Raw genomic sequence first — 17,731 nt, 5'->3', positions numbered from 1 at the left:
ATAGTTTCAGATATAAAAGCTGATATTATAAAACACTGAATGTTTTTATTATTTAGGATTAGGTAAATTTTTTTTTAGAGAGAACTCTACACAGTAACTATTAAAGAATGAAGTTGATGAGAAAATAAAAAGATATAAGTCAAGGTAGGTGTTGCAGTATACATCTGTAATATATTTCTCATATCTGTAATATATTTCTCTTGGGATGCTGAGGTAAGACCATCCTGGGTCTTATAAAGAGACTCTGTCTTGATACATCTTGAATTAGGAAATTGTAATATGTATTAATGACAAAGAATTTGTATCCAGAGTATATTAATAACTCTAAATCAATAACAAAAAAGACAACCTCTTCTTCCAAATGGTTGAAAGTCTTGAAAAGATACTTTATAAAAGACAACAAGCTGAGTGCTAGTGGCTCAAACCTATAATCCTAGGGCCGAGTTCTAAGGATCTTGATTTAAAACCAGACAAGCAGGAAAGTCTGTGAGACTCTTCTTTCCAATTAGCCATCAAAAAGGCAGAAATGGAGCTGTTGCTCAAGTGACAAAGTGCTAGCTTTGAGCACAAAAGCTCAAGGATAGTGCCCAGGCCCAGAGTTCAAGTGCCAGGATCCACACGAAGTCTTTTTTTTTTGTCAGTTGTGGGGCTTGAACTCAGGGCCTGAGTGTTGTCCCTGAGCTCTTCTTTTCTCAAGGCTAGTGTTTTATCACTTTGAACCACAGCTCTACTTCCAGTTTCCTGTTAATTGTAGATAAGAGTCTCACAGACCTTCCTGCCCTGGCTGGCTTTGAACCAGAATTCTCAGATCTCAGCCTTCTAAGTAGCTAGGATTATAGGCATAAGCCTTAGTGTCTGGCTTCCAATCAAAATCTTACAAGTTAAAACTTTCACTTTCGCTGGTGGCTCATGCCTGTAATCCTAGTTACTCAGGAGGCTGAGATCTGAGGCTCTCGGTTCAAAGCCAGCCTGGGCAGGAAAGTCCCTGACACTCTTATCTCCAGTAAACCACTAGAAAACCGGAATTGGCACTGTGGCTCAAGTGGTAGAGCGCTCACTTGAGCTGAAGAGCACAGGGACAGTGCCCCAGCCCAGAGTTCAAGCCCCATGACCACCACCACCACCACCACCACCACCACCACCACCACCAACACACACACACACACACACACACACACACACACTTTCACTTCCTCAATCCTGCTATGAGAAGGTTATGATCAGTTCTTAATATCTCTTCTATTGTCTTGATGCTTCTTAATGGTACCAGTCTCTGTAATAACCAGCTTCTCCTTATTCCCAATTTTAACATGCTCCCTTTCTGGCCAAATTGCAGTTTTTCAAATCTTTCTGCATTGCTTTTTTTTCTGGATTCTCCCTGTAAACTTGGCTAAAAGAAGCCAGTGATAGCCATGATACAACCTGAAGGTAGTGCTGTCTTAAAATTTTCTGCACCAAATTTAATTAGTCCATTACTTTAAAAAATAGTGTAGGGTTGGGATGTAGCTCAGTGGCAAAGCGCTTGCCTAGTAAGTGCAATGTCCTGGGTTCGATCCCCAGTACCAAAAAAGAAAAAAGACAAAAAAAAGAAGTTTATATTAGTTACACAAGGGAGGGTGGGATTTCATTGTTACATCTCACTATACTGTAGTCCAATCAATCTTACCTCTTCTATCACATTTCCTTTCCTTCTCTCCCAACGGACTAGCATGTCCTAATTTATTATTATTATTATTATATGTCAATTGTGGGGCTTGAACTCAGAGCCTGGGTGCTGTACCTGAGCTTTTCTCCTCATGGCTAGAATTCTACTACTTGAGCCACAGCTCCACTTCTGGATTTTTGTGGTTAATTGGAAATGAGTTCATGGACTTTCCTGCCTAGGATGGCTTTGAACCACAATCTTCAGATTTTAGTCTCCTGAGTAGCTATTACAGACAAAAGCCACCAGTGCCTGGCAAATTTGATTTTTAAATTCATCTTTGCTCCAAGTCTCAGAACACGGACCAAATGTAGCCAAGTTTTTTGAGTCAAAAAATGACTTCTGGTCTAATCCTCAGTGAAGTTCTCATTTCTACCTGAAACCTTATGGACAGACTTTACTATCTGTGTTTCTATCGGCTTTCTGGTCTTCTGAGCTGCCACCAGAATTGCCCATTAACCTGTGCTTGTTGCATCCTATGGATATCCTTTTTCTAGCTAACTCTTTAAAATTTCTCCTATAAACCAGCTCCAGAGGCTCAGGGACTATATGTCAGGTACAACATAGTTTTTGTGGTACTGGGGAGCCAATCCAGGCCCTTGTGTGTGTGGTATTAGTACTCTTCAACTAAGTCACATCTCTAGCCCCAGTAACATAATTTTAAACATGGAAAACCCTGTTAAATTAGAGTTTGATTCTGATAGCAGCAGTTTTCATTATTCATACAAACCACTGATTAAATTTGTCATTATAAAATTTTGTGTGTGTGTGTGCGCGCGCGCATATCCTTAGGTTTTCAACTCAAGACTGGCACTCTACCAATTGGAGATGAGTGTCTCATGGGCTTTCCTGCCTGGATCAAACACAATCCTCATATCTCAGACACCTGAGACACCAGCACTTGGCTAATATGTGGCAAAATCTTGGGAATCTTGTTCTCTTTTTATTTTTTGTCAGTTGTGGGTCTTGAACTCTGGTCCTAGGTCCTGTCCCTCAGCTCTTCAGCTCAAGGCAAACGCTCTACTGCTTGAGCCACAGTGCCATTTCCAGTTTTCTAGTGGTTTATTGGAGATAAGAGTCTTACAGTTTCCTGCCCGGGCTGTGATCCCCAGAGTAGCTAGGATTATAGGCGTGAGCCACCAGCATCTGGCTTCCTGTTACCTTTTTTAAAACAAAAAAATTTATTCATTTCACAAATCAGAACGAGTTATATCATTATTTTCTGCTTGCATTAAAAATAGTGATAAAAGCCAGGCACCCAAGTAAGTGGCTCATGCCTGTAGTCGTAGCTACTCAGGAAGTTGAGACTTGAGGATCAGGTTTGAAGCCAGCCAGGGCAGGATAGTCTTTGAGGTTATTTTATTTTATCTTGCCAGTCCTAGAGCTTTAACTCAAGGTCTGGGCACTGTCCCTGAACTTCTTTTGCTCAAGGCCAGCACTCTACCACTTGAGCCATAACACCACTTCTGGCTTTTTCTGTTTATGTGGTACTGAGGACTCAAACCCAGGACTTCATGCATGCTAGGCAAACACTCTACTACTAATCCACATTTCCAGCCCTCCATGAGATTCTCTTTTTTTTTTTGGTCCGGTCGTGGGGCCTGAACTCTGGGCCTGGGCGCTGTCCCTCAGCTCTTCAGCTCAAGGCTAGCGCTCTGCCACTTGAGCCACATCGCCACTTCGGCTTTTTTCTTTTTGCTTATGTGGTGCTGAGGAATCAAACCCAGGGCCTCAGGCATGCAAGGCAAGCACTCTACCACTGAGCCACCTTCCCAACCCCTCTCTTTTTTTTTTTTTGCCAGCCCTGGAGCTTGAACTCAGGGCCTAGGCACTGTCCTTGAGCCTCTCTGTGCTCAATAGTGCTCTACCACTTGAGCCACAGCGCCACTTCTGTTTTTTTCTGTTGATGTGGTATTGAGGATCGAACCCAGGGCTTCATACATGCTAGGCAAGCACTCTACTACTAAACCACATTCCCAGCCCCCTCTATGAGATTCTTATTTCCAATAATTACCAAAATGTCGGGAATGGAGCCATGGCTCATTGTAGAGCACTAACCTTGACCAATAAAACCTCAGGGTCAGTACCAGTGCGCGCGCGCGCGCACACACACACACACACACACACACAAACACACAAAAGAAGATAGTGATAAAGTTAAATTTTGTATGAGCTTTCTATTTATGATCTCTTATTAATAATGCAATGGTCTTGCTATGATCTGAACAGGAACGAGTCCAAAAGACCTTTCCTCATCCAATTGATAAGTGGGCTATTGCTGATGCACAATCTGCCATAGAGAAAAGAAAACGAAGAAATCCTCTTTTACTGCCTGTAGACAAAATCCATCCTTCATTGAAGGTAATATAAGATTAGACATTAGGAAAACTCTTTATAATATGTAATACTTTATATAGTATTGGAGTATTTATATAGTTACTGTGTTCTGTTGTGTATATGCACTCTTATGTATGTACTTACACATGTACATATATACACTATATATATATATATATATATATATATGTTGTATAAAATAAAAATAAGGTTAGTGTGTAGGTCAGTGGCATAGCATGTATTTAGTATGTATGAGACTTTAGGTTCAAACTCCAGCCTCTTTTCCTAACAAAAGAACAAAAGAACAAAAAAATGTATTCTGATGAAATAGATTGCCTTTCAAATAATCAGGGCAAAAAAAAAAATAATCACAAATGATCATTATAAATTGTGGCATCTTGGTGGTATCTCTCAATGACTACTACTTCTGGGGGTCCGGTCGTGGGGCCTGAACTCTGGGGCTGGGCACTGTCCCTCAGCTCTTCAGCTCAAGGCTAGCACTCTATCATTTGAGCCACAGTGCCACTTCTGGCTTTTTTTTTTTTCTGCTTACATGGTGCTGAGTAATTGAACCCAGGGCCTCATGCATGCAAGGCAAGTGCTCTACCACTGAGCCACCTTCTCAGCCCTCAATGACTACTACTTCTAACTGGTTCCTATGTAGTAAACTTAGGATTCTCAATCATTTATTGTTGAAAAAATATGTAATGTCAAAATCTACTGTAAGGTCAGAACTGTTTTAAAATTAATCTCTAATATAGATTTTTTTCTGCATATTGAATAAGTAGACTAGATAATATTTCACTGTGGGCTTTTTTGTTTCTCTAAATTATTGTGCTGGTATTGGAACTTGAACTTTGGGCATGGGCACTGTTCTTGAGCCTAGTGCTTTACCACTTGAGCCACAGCTCCATTTCTGGCTTTTTGTGATTAATTGGAGTTGAGTCTCTCAAACTTTTCCTGCCTGGGCTGGCTTTGAAACACTATCTTCAACTTCCAGCCTCCTAGAGAATTAAGATTATAGGTATAAGCCACCAATGCCCAAATGATAATGTTTTAATCTATGAAATATACTTGGCTGTACATAGATTTGAAGACCCTTTTGTAGCAATTTCAAGATTCTTTCACCTCTCCTCCAAATGAAACTAGATTAAATAAAGGATAATGTTTTAGTTTTTTTTTTGGTTTTTGTTTTTTTGGTTGGTTATGGGGCTTGAACTCTAGGCCTGAGTGCTGTCCCTGAGCTCTTCGGCTCAAGGCTAGTGCCTTGAGCCACAGTGCCACTTCCCAGCTTTTCTGTTTATGTGGTGCTGAGGAATCAAACCCAGGGCCTCAAGCAAGGCAAGCACTCTACCACTGGGCCACCTTCCCCACCAAAGGTACTGTTTTTAAAAGCAAGGTTCTTGAAGAAAGGAGATATTAATGTTTAGTGCAAGATTTCTGTGTTAGATCTTGTAAACTTATTAAATAGTTCTTGAAAAAAGAAGCCTGTAATCCTCAGCTCAAAAGCTAAATTTGTATCTTGTGCTTTCTATTAATTGAGACATTTGCTTTATAGAGAGTTATTTATAAACATGATGTTAAAGAGGAATTTATTTTCTTTTAGTTCTGAGGATTAAATCCAGGATCCTTTGAATATATGTATTTTGTCACTGAGATAATATCTTCCCTCCCAAGCACCCTTAAGTAGAATGTTTAAAGTTATTTAACTAGTACTTGACAGTGCTGTCTTAAAAAATCAAATTGTTTGGAAGTGGCGCTGTGGCTCAAGTGGTAGAGTGCTCACCTTGAGCTGAAGAGCGCAGGGACAGAGCCCAAGCCCAGAGTTCAAGCCCCACGACCAAAAAAAAAAAAAAAAAAAAAAATCAAATTGTTTTTTTTTTCCCCCCCACAGGAAGTTCTGGGGTATAAAGTAGACTATCATGTGTCCCTATATATTGTGGCTGTACTAGAGTATATCTCAGCAGACATTTTGAAGTTGGCTGGTAATTATGTTTTTAATATTCGACATTATGAAATATCTCAACAGGACATTAAAGTGTCAATGTGTGCAGATAAGGTAAGTAAGTTTAAAAAGCATTTAAACTTGACTTGAATAATAGCAACTAAAGGTCTTTTCTCCTGTGTCTTTTTGTTGTTGTTGTTGTTGTTCACTTTTTTTGTTTGTTTTGTTTAATTTGCTGGTTTTGGGGCTTAAACTCAGGGCCTGAGTGTTATCCCCAAGCCATTTTGCCCTGGGCTAGTGCTATACTATTTGAACCACAGCTCTACTTCTAGCTTTTAGTGGTTAATAGTAGCTGATAGTCTCATAGACTTTCCTGCCCAGTGTAATGTCAAACCATAATTCTCAAGATTCCAGTCTTCTAAATAGCTAGAATTATAAGCATGGGCTATTGGCACTTGGATCCTCTATATTTTATTTATTTATCTTAGACTCACTTTTCTATGGTACCTGGGAATTGAACACAGGGCTCATATATGCTAGGCAATGTTCTGCCAACCACTGCCCACTGAACTATACCTTTAAGCCCCTTTAGTCTTTTTAATATTTTTATTTTGTTTATTTTTGTCGGTCATAGGTCTTGAACTCTGGGTCTGGGTGCTGTCCCTGAGCTCTTCAGCTCAAAGCTAGCATTCTACCACTTGAGCCACAGTGCCACTTCCGGTTTTCTGGTAGTTAATTGGAGATAAGAGTCTCACAGATATTCCTGTCTGGGCTGGCTTTGAAATGCAATTCTCAGATCTCAGCCTCTTGAGTAGTAAGGATTATAGGTGAGAACCACCAGCACCCAGCAATATTTGTATTATATCATTTGAACCAAGGTATTCATTAATAAATATAGTAAGACAGAGAAATTTTATTTTACTCTTTTTTTAATCAGCATACATTAGTAGTATTAGAGAGTTTCATTGTGATAATTTAAACAGAATTTTCTTAAGCAGGTAAGATTTACATCAAGAGTCATCTAGGACTGTGTCCTGCAATGTTTGTTTTCTCAGTCATTGTCCACAGGACCCTGAGAAGCTGTAGGAACATGCAAGTGTATACTTAAGGCCCACCTTCTTCTCCATCATTCAATTGTGGAATGCAGCTGTACCTCATAGGGCAGAGCCCTGTGTTCCCTTATGCCACTTGGGCAGAGCCTGAGGAGAGGACCTCCTGGTCAATCCTTTTTAAATACATAATTGTATTAGTAAGTTTTATTATTCCTGATATTGGAAGACAGAAAAAAAATACTGGCTTTATAAAGTAACCATGATTCCAGATTTTTGCCACACTGTGATTTGAACTCAGAGCCTTATGCCTGCTGGGCAGGTGCTCTACCATTTGAACCATGACTCTAGTCCTTTTTTACATTTCATCATTTTTTTATAGATGGTTTTGCATTTTTTGTGCATTATGGTCCCAGACTGCCTCCCTATGCCTATCATGTAGATGGGCTCACAGATATGTGCCACATGCCTGGTGTGTTTGAGAGAGAGTCTGCTAACTTTTTGTCCAGGCCAAGTACTCTAGTACTTCTCATTGTTTGATAATGTCATAATATGAAGTATAAAGATGACTTTATAAAAGGGAAAGAACTTTGTACATTCATGATTTATATTTCTCAGGTCTTGATGGACATGTTTGATCAGGATGACATAGGTTTGGTTTCTCTCTGTGAAGATGAACCTAGTTCTTCAGGTGAATTAAACTACTATGACCTTGTGAGGACTGAAATTGCAGAAGAAAGACAGTATCTACGAGAGTTAAATATGATCATAAAAGTATTTCGAGAGGCCTTTCTTTCTGACAGAAATTTGTTTAAGCCTTCTGTAAGTATTTTTGAGGATTTGAAGTTCTGTATACCCCTAGATAGGAGTTTAAAAAGCATCTATATGTACTAGTGTTATTTACTAGTATATAAAAATGATCTTTTATATATTTGTGGATTTCAGTATGAGTTATACACTATAACAAGTGTATTGCCAATGAAACTGGACACACAATTAAAAGGGGGATTTATACTGACAGGATAGCTTTTTCTGCATCATAGTATATGAGATTTAGTCAGATTAATAAGATTTAGTAGGTCAGTTGGAAGTAATGAAAAGAAAAATCTATGTTTTTACCCATCTTTTGGCAAATACTTTAAGCCTGTAAAGTTTTTTTTTAAATTTTTTAATTTAATTTAATTTTTTTTGTGAACATACTGTACAGAGGGGTTACAATTACATGGGCGGGATAATGCATACATTTCTTATCAAGCATTGCAACCTCCTCCTTTGTTTACCCTTCACATTCCTTCCCTACCTCCCCCCTACCCCCCCCCCCCCCAAAAGCCTGTAAAGTTTTAATAGTGGAATTCTTTTTTTCTTTTCTTTTCTTTTTTTTTTTTGTCAGTAGTGGGGCCTGAACTCTGGGCCTGAGTGCTGTGCCTCAGCTCTTCAGCTCAAGGCTAGCACTCTACCACTTGAGCCACAGTGCCACTTCTGCCTTTTTTTTTTTTTTTCTGCTTATGTGGTGCTGAGGAATGAAACCCAGGGCCTCATGCATGCAAAGCAAGTGCTCTTCCACTGAGCCACCTTCTCAGCCCAGGAATTTTTTAAATTTAAAATTTACTTAATTTTATTTTTTACCTGTCCTAGTACTTCATATCTGGGCCTGAGTGTTACACCTGAGGTTGTTTTTTTTTTTTTTTTTTTGGGGGGGGGGGGTCCGGTCTTGGGGCCTGAACTCTGGGCCTGGGCGCTGTCCCTCAGCTCTTCAGCTCAAGGCTAGCGCTCTACCACTGGAGCCACAGTGCCACTTCCGGATTTTTTCTTTTTGCTTATGTGGTGCTGAGGAATCGAACCCAGGGCTTCAGGCATGCAAGGCAAACACTGTACCACTGAGCCACCTTCCCAGCCCCCACCTGAGGTTTTTTTGCTCAGGGCTATCACTCTGCCATTTGAGCCAAAGCTCCACTTACGGCTTTTTTTGATGGTTAATTGAAGATAAATGTCTCATAGATTTTCTTGTCAGGGCTGGCAAGAACCACATGACAAGAACCACGATCCTCAAATCTTGGCCTCCTGAGTACAGATGTGAGCTACCAGCTCCCAGCTTTCTTAGATAGTTTTAGAACATTGAGATAAAATATTGAGATGCCAGAATTCTTTATGTAAAGATTCTTATAATTTATGAAAGAAAGCTATGTAGAGGTTATATTTTTCCATTATGTTTATGGTCTATAACCCAGGAGATTTCACTGTTCCTTCAAATCTATGAGATTGGTTGATAACGCATCCATAACACTTACTTTCTATTTTTATGTAGTAATTTGTGGATGCAATGCTCAACCTTAAATGCCTTTACTTTTCTGTTTCTTTTTCAGGACATTGAAAGGATTTTCAGTAACATTTCAGATATACATGAATTGACTATGAAACTTTTAGGTTTGATTGAAGACACTGTTGAAATGACTGATGAAAGTAGTCCTCATCCCTTAGCTGGCAGCTGTTTTGAAGATTTAGCAGAGGTAAGTTTGTAAAATTACTTTAAATGTCTAATTCCTATATTAAGAAATTTAGTAAGCTATTCTTTGTGAAAAACTAGAAGAAACTGCTGGCTATTGTTAAAAATACTTAAAATTTAACTAATAGCAAACTTAAATTACACTGCTTATATTTTTAGTGACACTTTTTTTCTGTTATTTATTTTTGAAATAGGATCTCTGTTGACTGGCCTTAACACCCAATCCTCCTGCCCTCAGTCTCCCAAGGATTACAGAGTTCAGTTAGTAACATTTTCATTTAAAGAGACTTCTACTAAACCCAAGCTAATGCCTAGATTAGGCATACTTTGTTTCACTTCAGGCTTTATATATATCTGGGTGTGCCTTTCCACCCCAGCCATGCTTCTTTTTTTGGTCGTGGGGCTTGAACTTTGTCCTTCAGCTCTTCAGCTTTAGGCTGGAGTTCTACCACTTGAGCTATAGCGCCACTTCTGGCTTTTTTCTGCTTACGTGGTGCTGAGGAATCAAACCCAGGACCTCAGGCATGCAAGGCAAGCGCTCTACCACTGAGCCACCTCCCAGCCCTTGGCTTGTTCTTGAGATAGAATCTTGCTAACTTTTACCAGAGCTGCTTTGAACTGTGATTCTCCTATCTTGCTTCCCTAGTTGTTACGATTATAGGCATGAGCCACCCTACCCAGCTTATAGCTTTTAAATATGAACAGTACTGTTATCCATTAGATAGTAGGTCTCCCTCCAACACTACACTAGACACATTTTTTTTTACTGTGTCTTTATAATCTAATGATTTTTAGGATTTTAGGATAGAGATTAAGTACAGTTTTAGAACTTTAAAACATTTTTCCAAATTTACATCAGATACTTTCCAATGTATTCAAGTTCTGTTTCTTCACTGATTCTGAGTATTATCCCACTCATTTTTGCAAGTTTAATGAGAAAAAAAATTTCCAACTGTATGTCATCCTTATAATTATTTAGACAGTCATTATTAGGGGCTGGGAATGTGGTTTAGTGGTAGAGTGCTTGCCTAGCATGCATGAAGCCCTGGGTTCCATTCCTCAGTACCATATAAACAGAAAAAGCCAGAGTGGTTATGTGGTTCAAGTGGTAGAGTACTAGCCTTGAGCAAAAGAAGTTCAGGGACAGTGCTCAGGCTCTGAGTTCAAGCCCTAGGACTGGCTAACTAACTAAATAAATGCAGTCGTTATTGTTATTGTTGTTATTATTTTGGTGTTAACTGGGGTTTGAACTCAGAGGCTTATGCTTTCTAGGCAGGTAAGTCTTCTACTTTCTTGAGCGATCCAACTGCCCTTTCTAATTATTTTTGAGTAAGGTTTTTTTTTTTTGTCCAAGGCAGTCTGGGATGACACTGTGCCCAGTGTTTTTCTGTTTTGTTTTGTTTTTGTTTCTCTTTCAGTGCTAGGGTTTGAATTTAGAGCCCTCTATCTGCTAGGCAGGTACTCTATCACATAAGCCATGCCTCTAGCCCCCAGCTTTTTATGAATTAATATAGGATCTCATGAACTGTTTTATCTGAGCTAACCTCAAACTGTAGTCTTACCGATTTTAGCCTCCCAAGTGGCTAATATTGGAAGTGATTCGCCACACTTGGCATAATTCTTACTTAATTTTGTTTTGAGTTTTCAAATAATAGTATTAACCATCTTTACATACTCATTAGCAGTTTTTTTTCCCTTAAAAAGCAGAGCTGTGTAGCCAGGCACCTGTAATCCTAGTTACTCAGGAGGCTGAGATCTGAGGATTACAGTTCAAAGCCAGCCTGGGCAGGAAAGTCCATGAAACTCTTATCTCCAGTAAACCACTAGAAAACCGGAAGTGGTGCTGTGACTTGAGGGGTAGAGCACTTGCCTTGAGCTGAAGAGCTCAGGGACAGCGCCCAAGCCCAGAGTTCAAGCCTCACGACCAACCCCCTCCCCCCCCCCCAAAAAAAAAAAGCAGAGCTGTGTAAGTGCTGTCTTTAGGCTTGACATATTAAAAACAAATACCTTCCCCCTCCCCCAAGGTATAACCCCTGCTTTCACTGTATTTGATGTTAGTATAATTTGTGGAGGGGAAGGGAAAAAACAAATCGTTTAAATAGGGATACAGGTGGACCCATTGCAACAATGAGATGTACAAATCATTATGTCGAAAAACAAACGTTACAACTTTGGCGGAGGGGGGGTATAAGGGGAGTGGGGGGAGGGGGAAGAGAAGGGAAGGGATGGGAAGGGGAAACAAAGGAGGAGGCAACAATGCTTGATAAGAAATGTACTCATTATCTTGCCCATGTAATTGTAACCCCTCTGTATGTATGGTATTTTCACAATAAGAAAACACCTAATTTAATCATCTCTGCTTATGTTTTTCTGAAAATACAGATCACTTTCATTATGTCCATTTTGTTACTACCTGACATTCACAAAATCTTGGTTTAACCTTCCAAATGATGCTGGGATTACAGAGTACACCACCATATCCAGCCAGCCTTAGTTCTTAATATTTTCATATTATAATATCATATTAGTTTGTGACTTCTTGTATATTTTGATGCTCTACAGTATATTTTGATGCTTCCAGTCCATTTTTTTACCAGCTAATTAAAGATAGACTCTTGTGGACTTTTATTCCTTCAAACCAGTCTTTAGATCTCAACATCCTGATTAAGTAGGATTACAAGTGTTAGCTACTGGTACCTGATTCTGAATTGGTTATTTTTAGAATAGATTCTTTGTCTATGACCAGACCGAGCTGGACTGTGATCTCCTATTTGTACTTCGTGTGTTGGTTTGATTACAGGCACATGTCATCGTACTCAAACATTGGTTTAGCTGGAATCTCAGAAACTTTATTGTATGAGCTGGCCTTGAACTGAGATATCCCCAATTTCTACCTCCCAAATAGCTAGGATTATAGGCTTGAACTGTACCCGGCTATGACTTGTTATCTCATGTCTTCTTTTGTTCAAAGTCTATGCCTTCCATTTTTTAAATTTATCAGTTGCAGCCCTAATTATTATTTGTCTCTGAAAAACAGAGAACAAAAAGTGATAAAACGTAGTTGAGGACTTGAATAAAAATTGTTATTAAATAATCTGTCATATTATTAGAAAAGATTTTTTTTAAGCCTAACACATTTTCAACTTTTTAAAAATAGGAACAAGCATTTGATCCATATGAGACATTATCACAGGACATTCTTTCACCTGAGTTTAATGAGCACTTCAGTAAGTTGATGGCTAAGCCTGCAGTTGCTTTACACTTTCAGGTAACTTCAATTCAATGTGCTTAAAAAAAAAGATGTAATAAAACAAGTAAAGAAATATTCTATCATTATTTAAGTGTCTTTAATTCTAGCATTCTTCTATAAAGAAGTGAGAAAATAGTTTATCAATTCTTTAAGTTCTAGTAATTCTAACCCTATTTTAGATTGTCTTCTGTTTTCTGTGTGGATTTCTTTTGATCTGTTCTTAATGTACAATATCACAAATACTGCATAACCGAAAGAATCTGGCATATTAAAGATATAGATATGAATTTGAAGAGCTACCTCAATGTCATTTATAGGAGGAAGATGTGGAAAAATTATAAAAAGTTAGAATAGGCTCCTATATACACAGTTACTTCTCTAACAGACTGATAGTTTAAAGAAGATAATATATTGAGGGGGAGTATGCAGATTACTTAGCTCTGTAAGGCAGTTTGGTAAAATGAAAACAAATGGTGAGAGACAAAGACAATTTTTGTAAGTTTGTCCCCACTTGCAAAACAAAGATTCCATTAGTATAGGTGATATATGAGCACTTACTAACTGTGTAGATTTCGGCATCTAGATTGACTCTTTCCTCTCAATATAGGAGTACTGTTCTAAAATACACAAATAAACCTGACTTCACTATAGCTACTACATTTTTATATTTTTCACATTGTAGTCAGGTATTTTCATATTTTTCCCATTCTTACATGTATGCCCATTTTGCATTTTCTTTTCCAACCTCATTCACATATTACTCCTTGCCAAATTGAATGTTCTTTTATATACAAATTTAAGGTGTGAAAACTTTTAGGGTACCAACAATAAAAATAATAAAAAAAACAAAAATATTACTCCTGAGAATTCCTTGAGTACAAAGTAATTCAAAAGAAGAGTGTAAGGTGATTTGTAAAGTTATCATATCTGGATATGTTATGATAGAAAAAGTTCTAAGGTCTTCTGTATACTTGATTCCTTAGACCATGACATTAGTGTATTTATTTGAATTAAAGAATGAAGGCAAGCTTCCTGACAAGTAAATGTGATCTTTTTGTCTGTGGAGATTGGATTTGTCAGTTGTTCTATAACAAGCATCCTCCCCGCCCCGCCCCCCCCCCTCCCTGCCCCACCCAAAGTCCTGGGGCTTGAACTCAAGGCTTGGGCTCTGTCCCTGAGTCTCTCTGTGCTCAAGGCTAGTGCTTTACCAATGGAACCACAGCACCACTTCTGACTTTTATTGGAGATAAGAGCCTCATGGACTTTCTTGCCCAGGCTGGCTTCAAACCATGATCCTCAGATCTCAGCCTCTAAGTAGCCACTGGTACCGGCCATAACAAACACTTTTTATACATAATCTAAATGTGAAACATCCATTCATTAATGAACTATATTTGAGTCACATTTGCAGTATAAAACATTCGTGGAGACATCCTTTGTAAATCTTTAAACCTAGAACATTCAGCCTCTTGAATGGGATTTATAATCATATAATCTGGGTACACTTAAAATATTTTTGATGGCAACACAAAAAAGTACAGCAAAATAAATAGTTATTCAAAGTTCCTTTAGAGTATGTAGCAGCCTAAATTTTTTGTAGAAAAACTGTAGAAGTCTATGTGAAAATTATTTAGTCATCTAAGATACGAGAAAATGTACATACTTATCTAAAACTTAAATGTGGAAAGAAAGGGGAAAATTCTGACATAGACTTCAATTTCAGTTTAAGAAGTGCTTCCTATTGTGGTTTTACTCTGTCTTTATTTTTAAAAGCTACTTCTGCTAGGTACTTTAGTTCTGTGTCTATGGCATCAGACCTTATATTATGTCATCTTTTTACATTTCAGTCTATTGCTGATGGCTTTAAGGAAGCAGTTCGTTATGTTCTTCCACGACTTATGTTGGTGCCAGTGTATCATTGTTGGCATTATTTTGAATTGCTCAAGGTAAGATAAAGGCTTTGTAAGACAAAAGTACTTGAAGTCTGAGGCCTAAAATACCTTGTTGTTGTTTTTTTTTTTTCCTTTAGTTGTGGGGCTTGAACTCAGGGTCTGGGTGCTGTCCCTGGGCTTTGTGCTCAAGGCTAGTGTTCTAACACTTGAGCCACAGCACCACTTCTAGTTTGCTGGAGGCTAATTGGAGATTAGAGTCTCATGGACTTTCCTGCCTGGGTTGGCTTTGAACCATGATCCTCAGATCATTGTTCCTAAGTAGCTAGGATTATAGATGTGAGTTACTGGTGCCTGGCTTAAAACCTAGTTTTTGACTCAATCATATTATTATAAATACTTTTTATTCATAACAATAAAATATCTTATGACTAAAAAATACCTTATGACTTATGAACTGCTTTTCTAGCATGGAGGGACCCTGGGTTGATCCCTTACACCACAAATATATGTGTGTATACATACACACATATGTAAATATATATACCCATGTATATATGTATACATACATACACATATGTGTATGTATAGATATATGTATCTATACATATATATAGGTGTATATATACATGGGGTGACAAGAAGCATTGTACTCAAAACCTGACATGGAATTGCAACCCCATTGTACAACTCATTTAAAAAAAAAAAAAGAAAAAGACACAGTTCCCAAATATCTGCCTTACTAATGAGTTGTGCTTGTGACCTTTCACCTATTTGCTACAACTGTGGAAAACTGTGCTTACTCTCACAGAGACTCGACCTTTCCTGGCAAAAGCCTCATCTCACTGCTGCTGGGGCAATTGTAGGAGAGAATCTCAGAGCTAATTTTTCCCCAAAAAGTAGAGGTTTGATACTTGAAGTGTTCATTTAGCCATATCATTGACTTTTACATGTCAGGTTAAGAATAGGCACCATTTTGGTATTTAAAGTTACTCTGTAAAAAATATATTTGAGGAGTAGGAAGGTGGCTCAGTGGTAGAGCGCTTGTCTTGCATGCATGAGGCCCTGAGTTCGACTCCTCAGCACCACATAAGCAAAAAGAAAAAGAAAAAAGCCGGAAGTGGCGCTGTGGCTCAAGTGGTAGAGCACTAGCCTTGAGCTGAAGAGCTGAGGGACACCTCCCAGGCCCAGAGTTCAGGCCCCACGACCAGACCAAAAAAATAAAAAAAATAAATTTGAAATCTCAGACTTACTTAGGATTCTTCAGTACAGCTCAGATATTTACATTTCGTTGTACATAAAAGTGTAGAGGTGGGAGTTGAAATATGGATTAGACCATCTTAATTAATGTTGGTAAATATGTACAATATAAGACTAATGATAGGGCTTCTAAGAAGATACTGACATCTAAAAATATTACCAAGAATCCAAGTACATGCCAGTGGGTGTTTATATATTATTCATGTGAGTCCTATCATCCTTTTTATGAGTTGTTTATGGATTCATTAGTCTCTCTTGAGAATAATACACAATAAAGTCAGATTGTTCTATTTGGGTAGGAAATTTAATAAGCTCCAGCATCATACATGTAATAAGACTCTACAAAAAATTATTCTTGAGGTAGTGTTTATTGGAAATCACCAAATGAATTCTTTGCCTAGATGCCTACAAGATATGCATAGACTTTTTCTGACATTAATTTTATTATTACCGATTGAATAAATGGACAAAGTCTTAACTAGATACCAACAATTTGTTGGTATCCTAGAGGAAAGGTACAAAATAATCAAGGATAAATTTACTTTATTTCTGAAGAGCAATAAAAAGATTGAATAAAATTTTACTGAGTAAGATATATTAGAATTGTACTTAAAAAGGGAAACAGGAAAATGTTTCAAATGTTACCTTTAGTTAGTGAAAATCATGAGCAGTGATGTAGGGAAATCCTACGACTTTTACATGCTTTAGTTCGTAACTATTCATGCCTTTTAATGATCAAAGAAATGAGTAGTGCTCATTGATCAGTTCTAATGCTAGTCTAAAGACAACCATGCTTATTTCTAATTGTTTTAAACCTTCAAAGAATGAGTAACAGAAAACACCCATCAGATCAATGAAGCTATAAGCTTCAGACTCTTGTCTGCAACAAAAACAAATAGAATAATAGAAAGGATAAGCCACAGAAGAGACTTAAAATGACAAAAGATTTGAAAAACTTTTCAAAAGACATTACCAAAAAGGCCATTAAACATATATTCAAATTTATTAGTAATCAGAGAAATACAAACTAAAACTACAAAATACCATTCATGCCAGATGACAGAAATTTAAAAGTCTGAAAATATGCATAAAAGACATCAACTTTCCTACATTTTGGTGATAGTGTAAACTGTAAAACCCACTTTGGAAAATTGCTTGACTTATTTCCTAAATTAGAAGATATACACACCAATCCTGAGTATGATTCCAATGTAAAATACTTTTTTTTTTTTTTTTTGCCAGTCCTGGGGCTTGAACTCAGGGTCTGGGCACTGACCCTGAGCTTCTTATGCTCAAGGTAAGCACTCTACCTCTTGAGCCACAGCATCACTTCCTTGGAACAGTTTTAAGCCACTGCTTTAAAATATAACTTACAGAGAATTAAAACAAGGAAGATTTATGAACTTACACACACACACACACACACACACACACACACACACACACACACACACACACACACACACACACACACACACACACACACACACACACACACACACACACACAGCCAGCCACACACACACACACACACACACACACACACACAGCCAGCCAATCCTGGGGCAGTCTACCTCTTGAGCCACAGCACCACTTCCTTGGAACAGTTTTAAACCACTGCTTTAAAATATAACTTACAGAGAATTAAAACAAGGAAGATTTATTTATGAATTTACACACACACACAGCCAATCCTGGGGCTTGAACTCAGGGCCTGGGTACTGTGCCTGAGCTGCTTTGTTCAAGGCTAGCAATGTACCACTTAAATCACAGTGTCACTTTCAGCTTTTTCTGTT

General features: G+C 38.1%; 1 protein-coding gene and 1 non-coding gene across 2 annotated transcripts in view; one reads left to right on the top strand and one right to left on the bottom strand.

Annotated features, from left to right (window-relative positions):
* The window catches only part of Sos2 (SOS Ras/Rho guanine nucleotide exchange factor 2), a 75,772-nt gene that overhangs the window by 17,560 nt on the left and 40,481 nt on the right, over positions 1 to 17,731 (top strand). The window contains exons 3-8 of the mRNA XM_042677827.1: positions 3,932 to 4,063; positions 5,934 to 6,098; positions 7,652 to 7,855; positions 9,397 to 9,540; positions 12,694 to 12,804; positions 14,634 to 14,732. Of these exons, the coding sequence (XP_042533761.1) occupies positions 3,932 to 4,063; positions 5,934 to 6,098; positions 7,652 to 7,855; positions 9,397 to 9,540; positions 12,694 to 12,804; positions 14,634 to 14,732 (855 nt within the window). The remainder of the gene's footprint in view (positions 1 to 3,931; positions 4,064 to 5,933; positions 6,099 to 7,651; positions 7,856 to 9,396; positions 9,541 to 12,693; positions 12,805 to 14,633; positions 14,733 to 17,731) is intronic.
* LOC122106578 lies at positions 7,010 to 7,217 on the bottom strand. Its single transcript, XR_006147206.1, has one exon. It is a non-coding gene; the product is annotated as a small nucleolar RNA SNORA73 family (small nucleolar RNA).

The sequence above is a fragment of the Dipodomys spectabilis genome, unplaced genomic scaffold, assembly GCF_019054845.1.
Source record: "Dipodomys spectabilis isolate Male_0828 unplaced genomic scaffold, ASM1905484v1 ptg000042l, whole genome shotgun sequence".
Taxonomy (NCBI): domain Eukaryota; kingdom Metazoa; phylum Chordata; class Mammalia; order Rodentia; family Heteromyidae; genus Dipodomys; species Dipodomys spectabilis.
The sequence above is the reverse complement of the archived record's forward strand: the minus strand, read 5'-3'. Positions and strand labels throughout refer to the sequence as shown.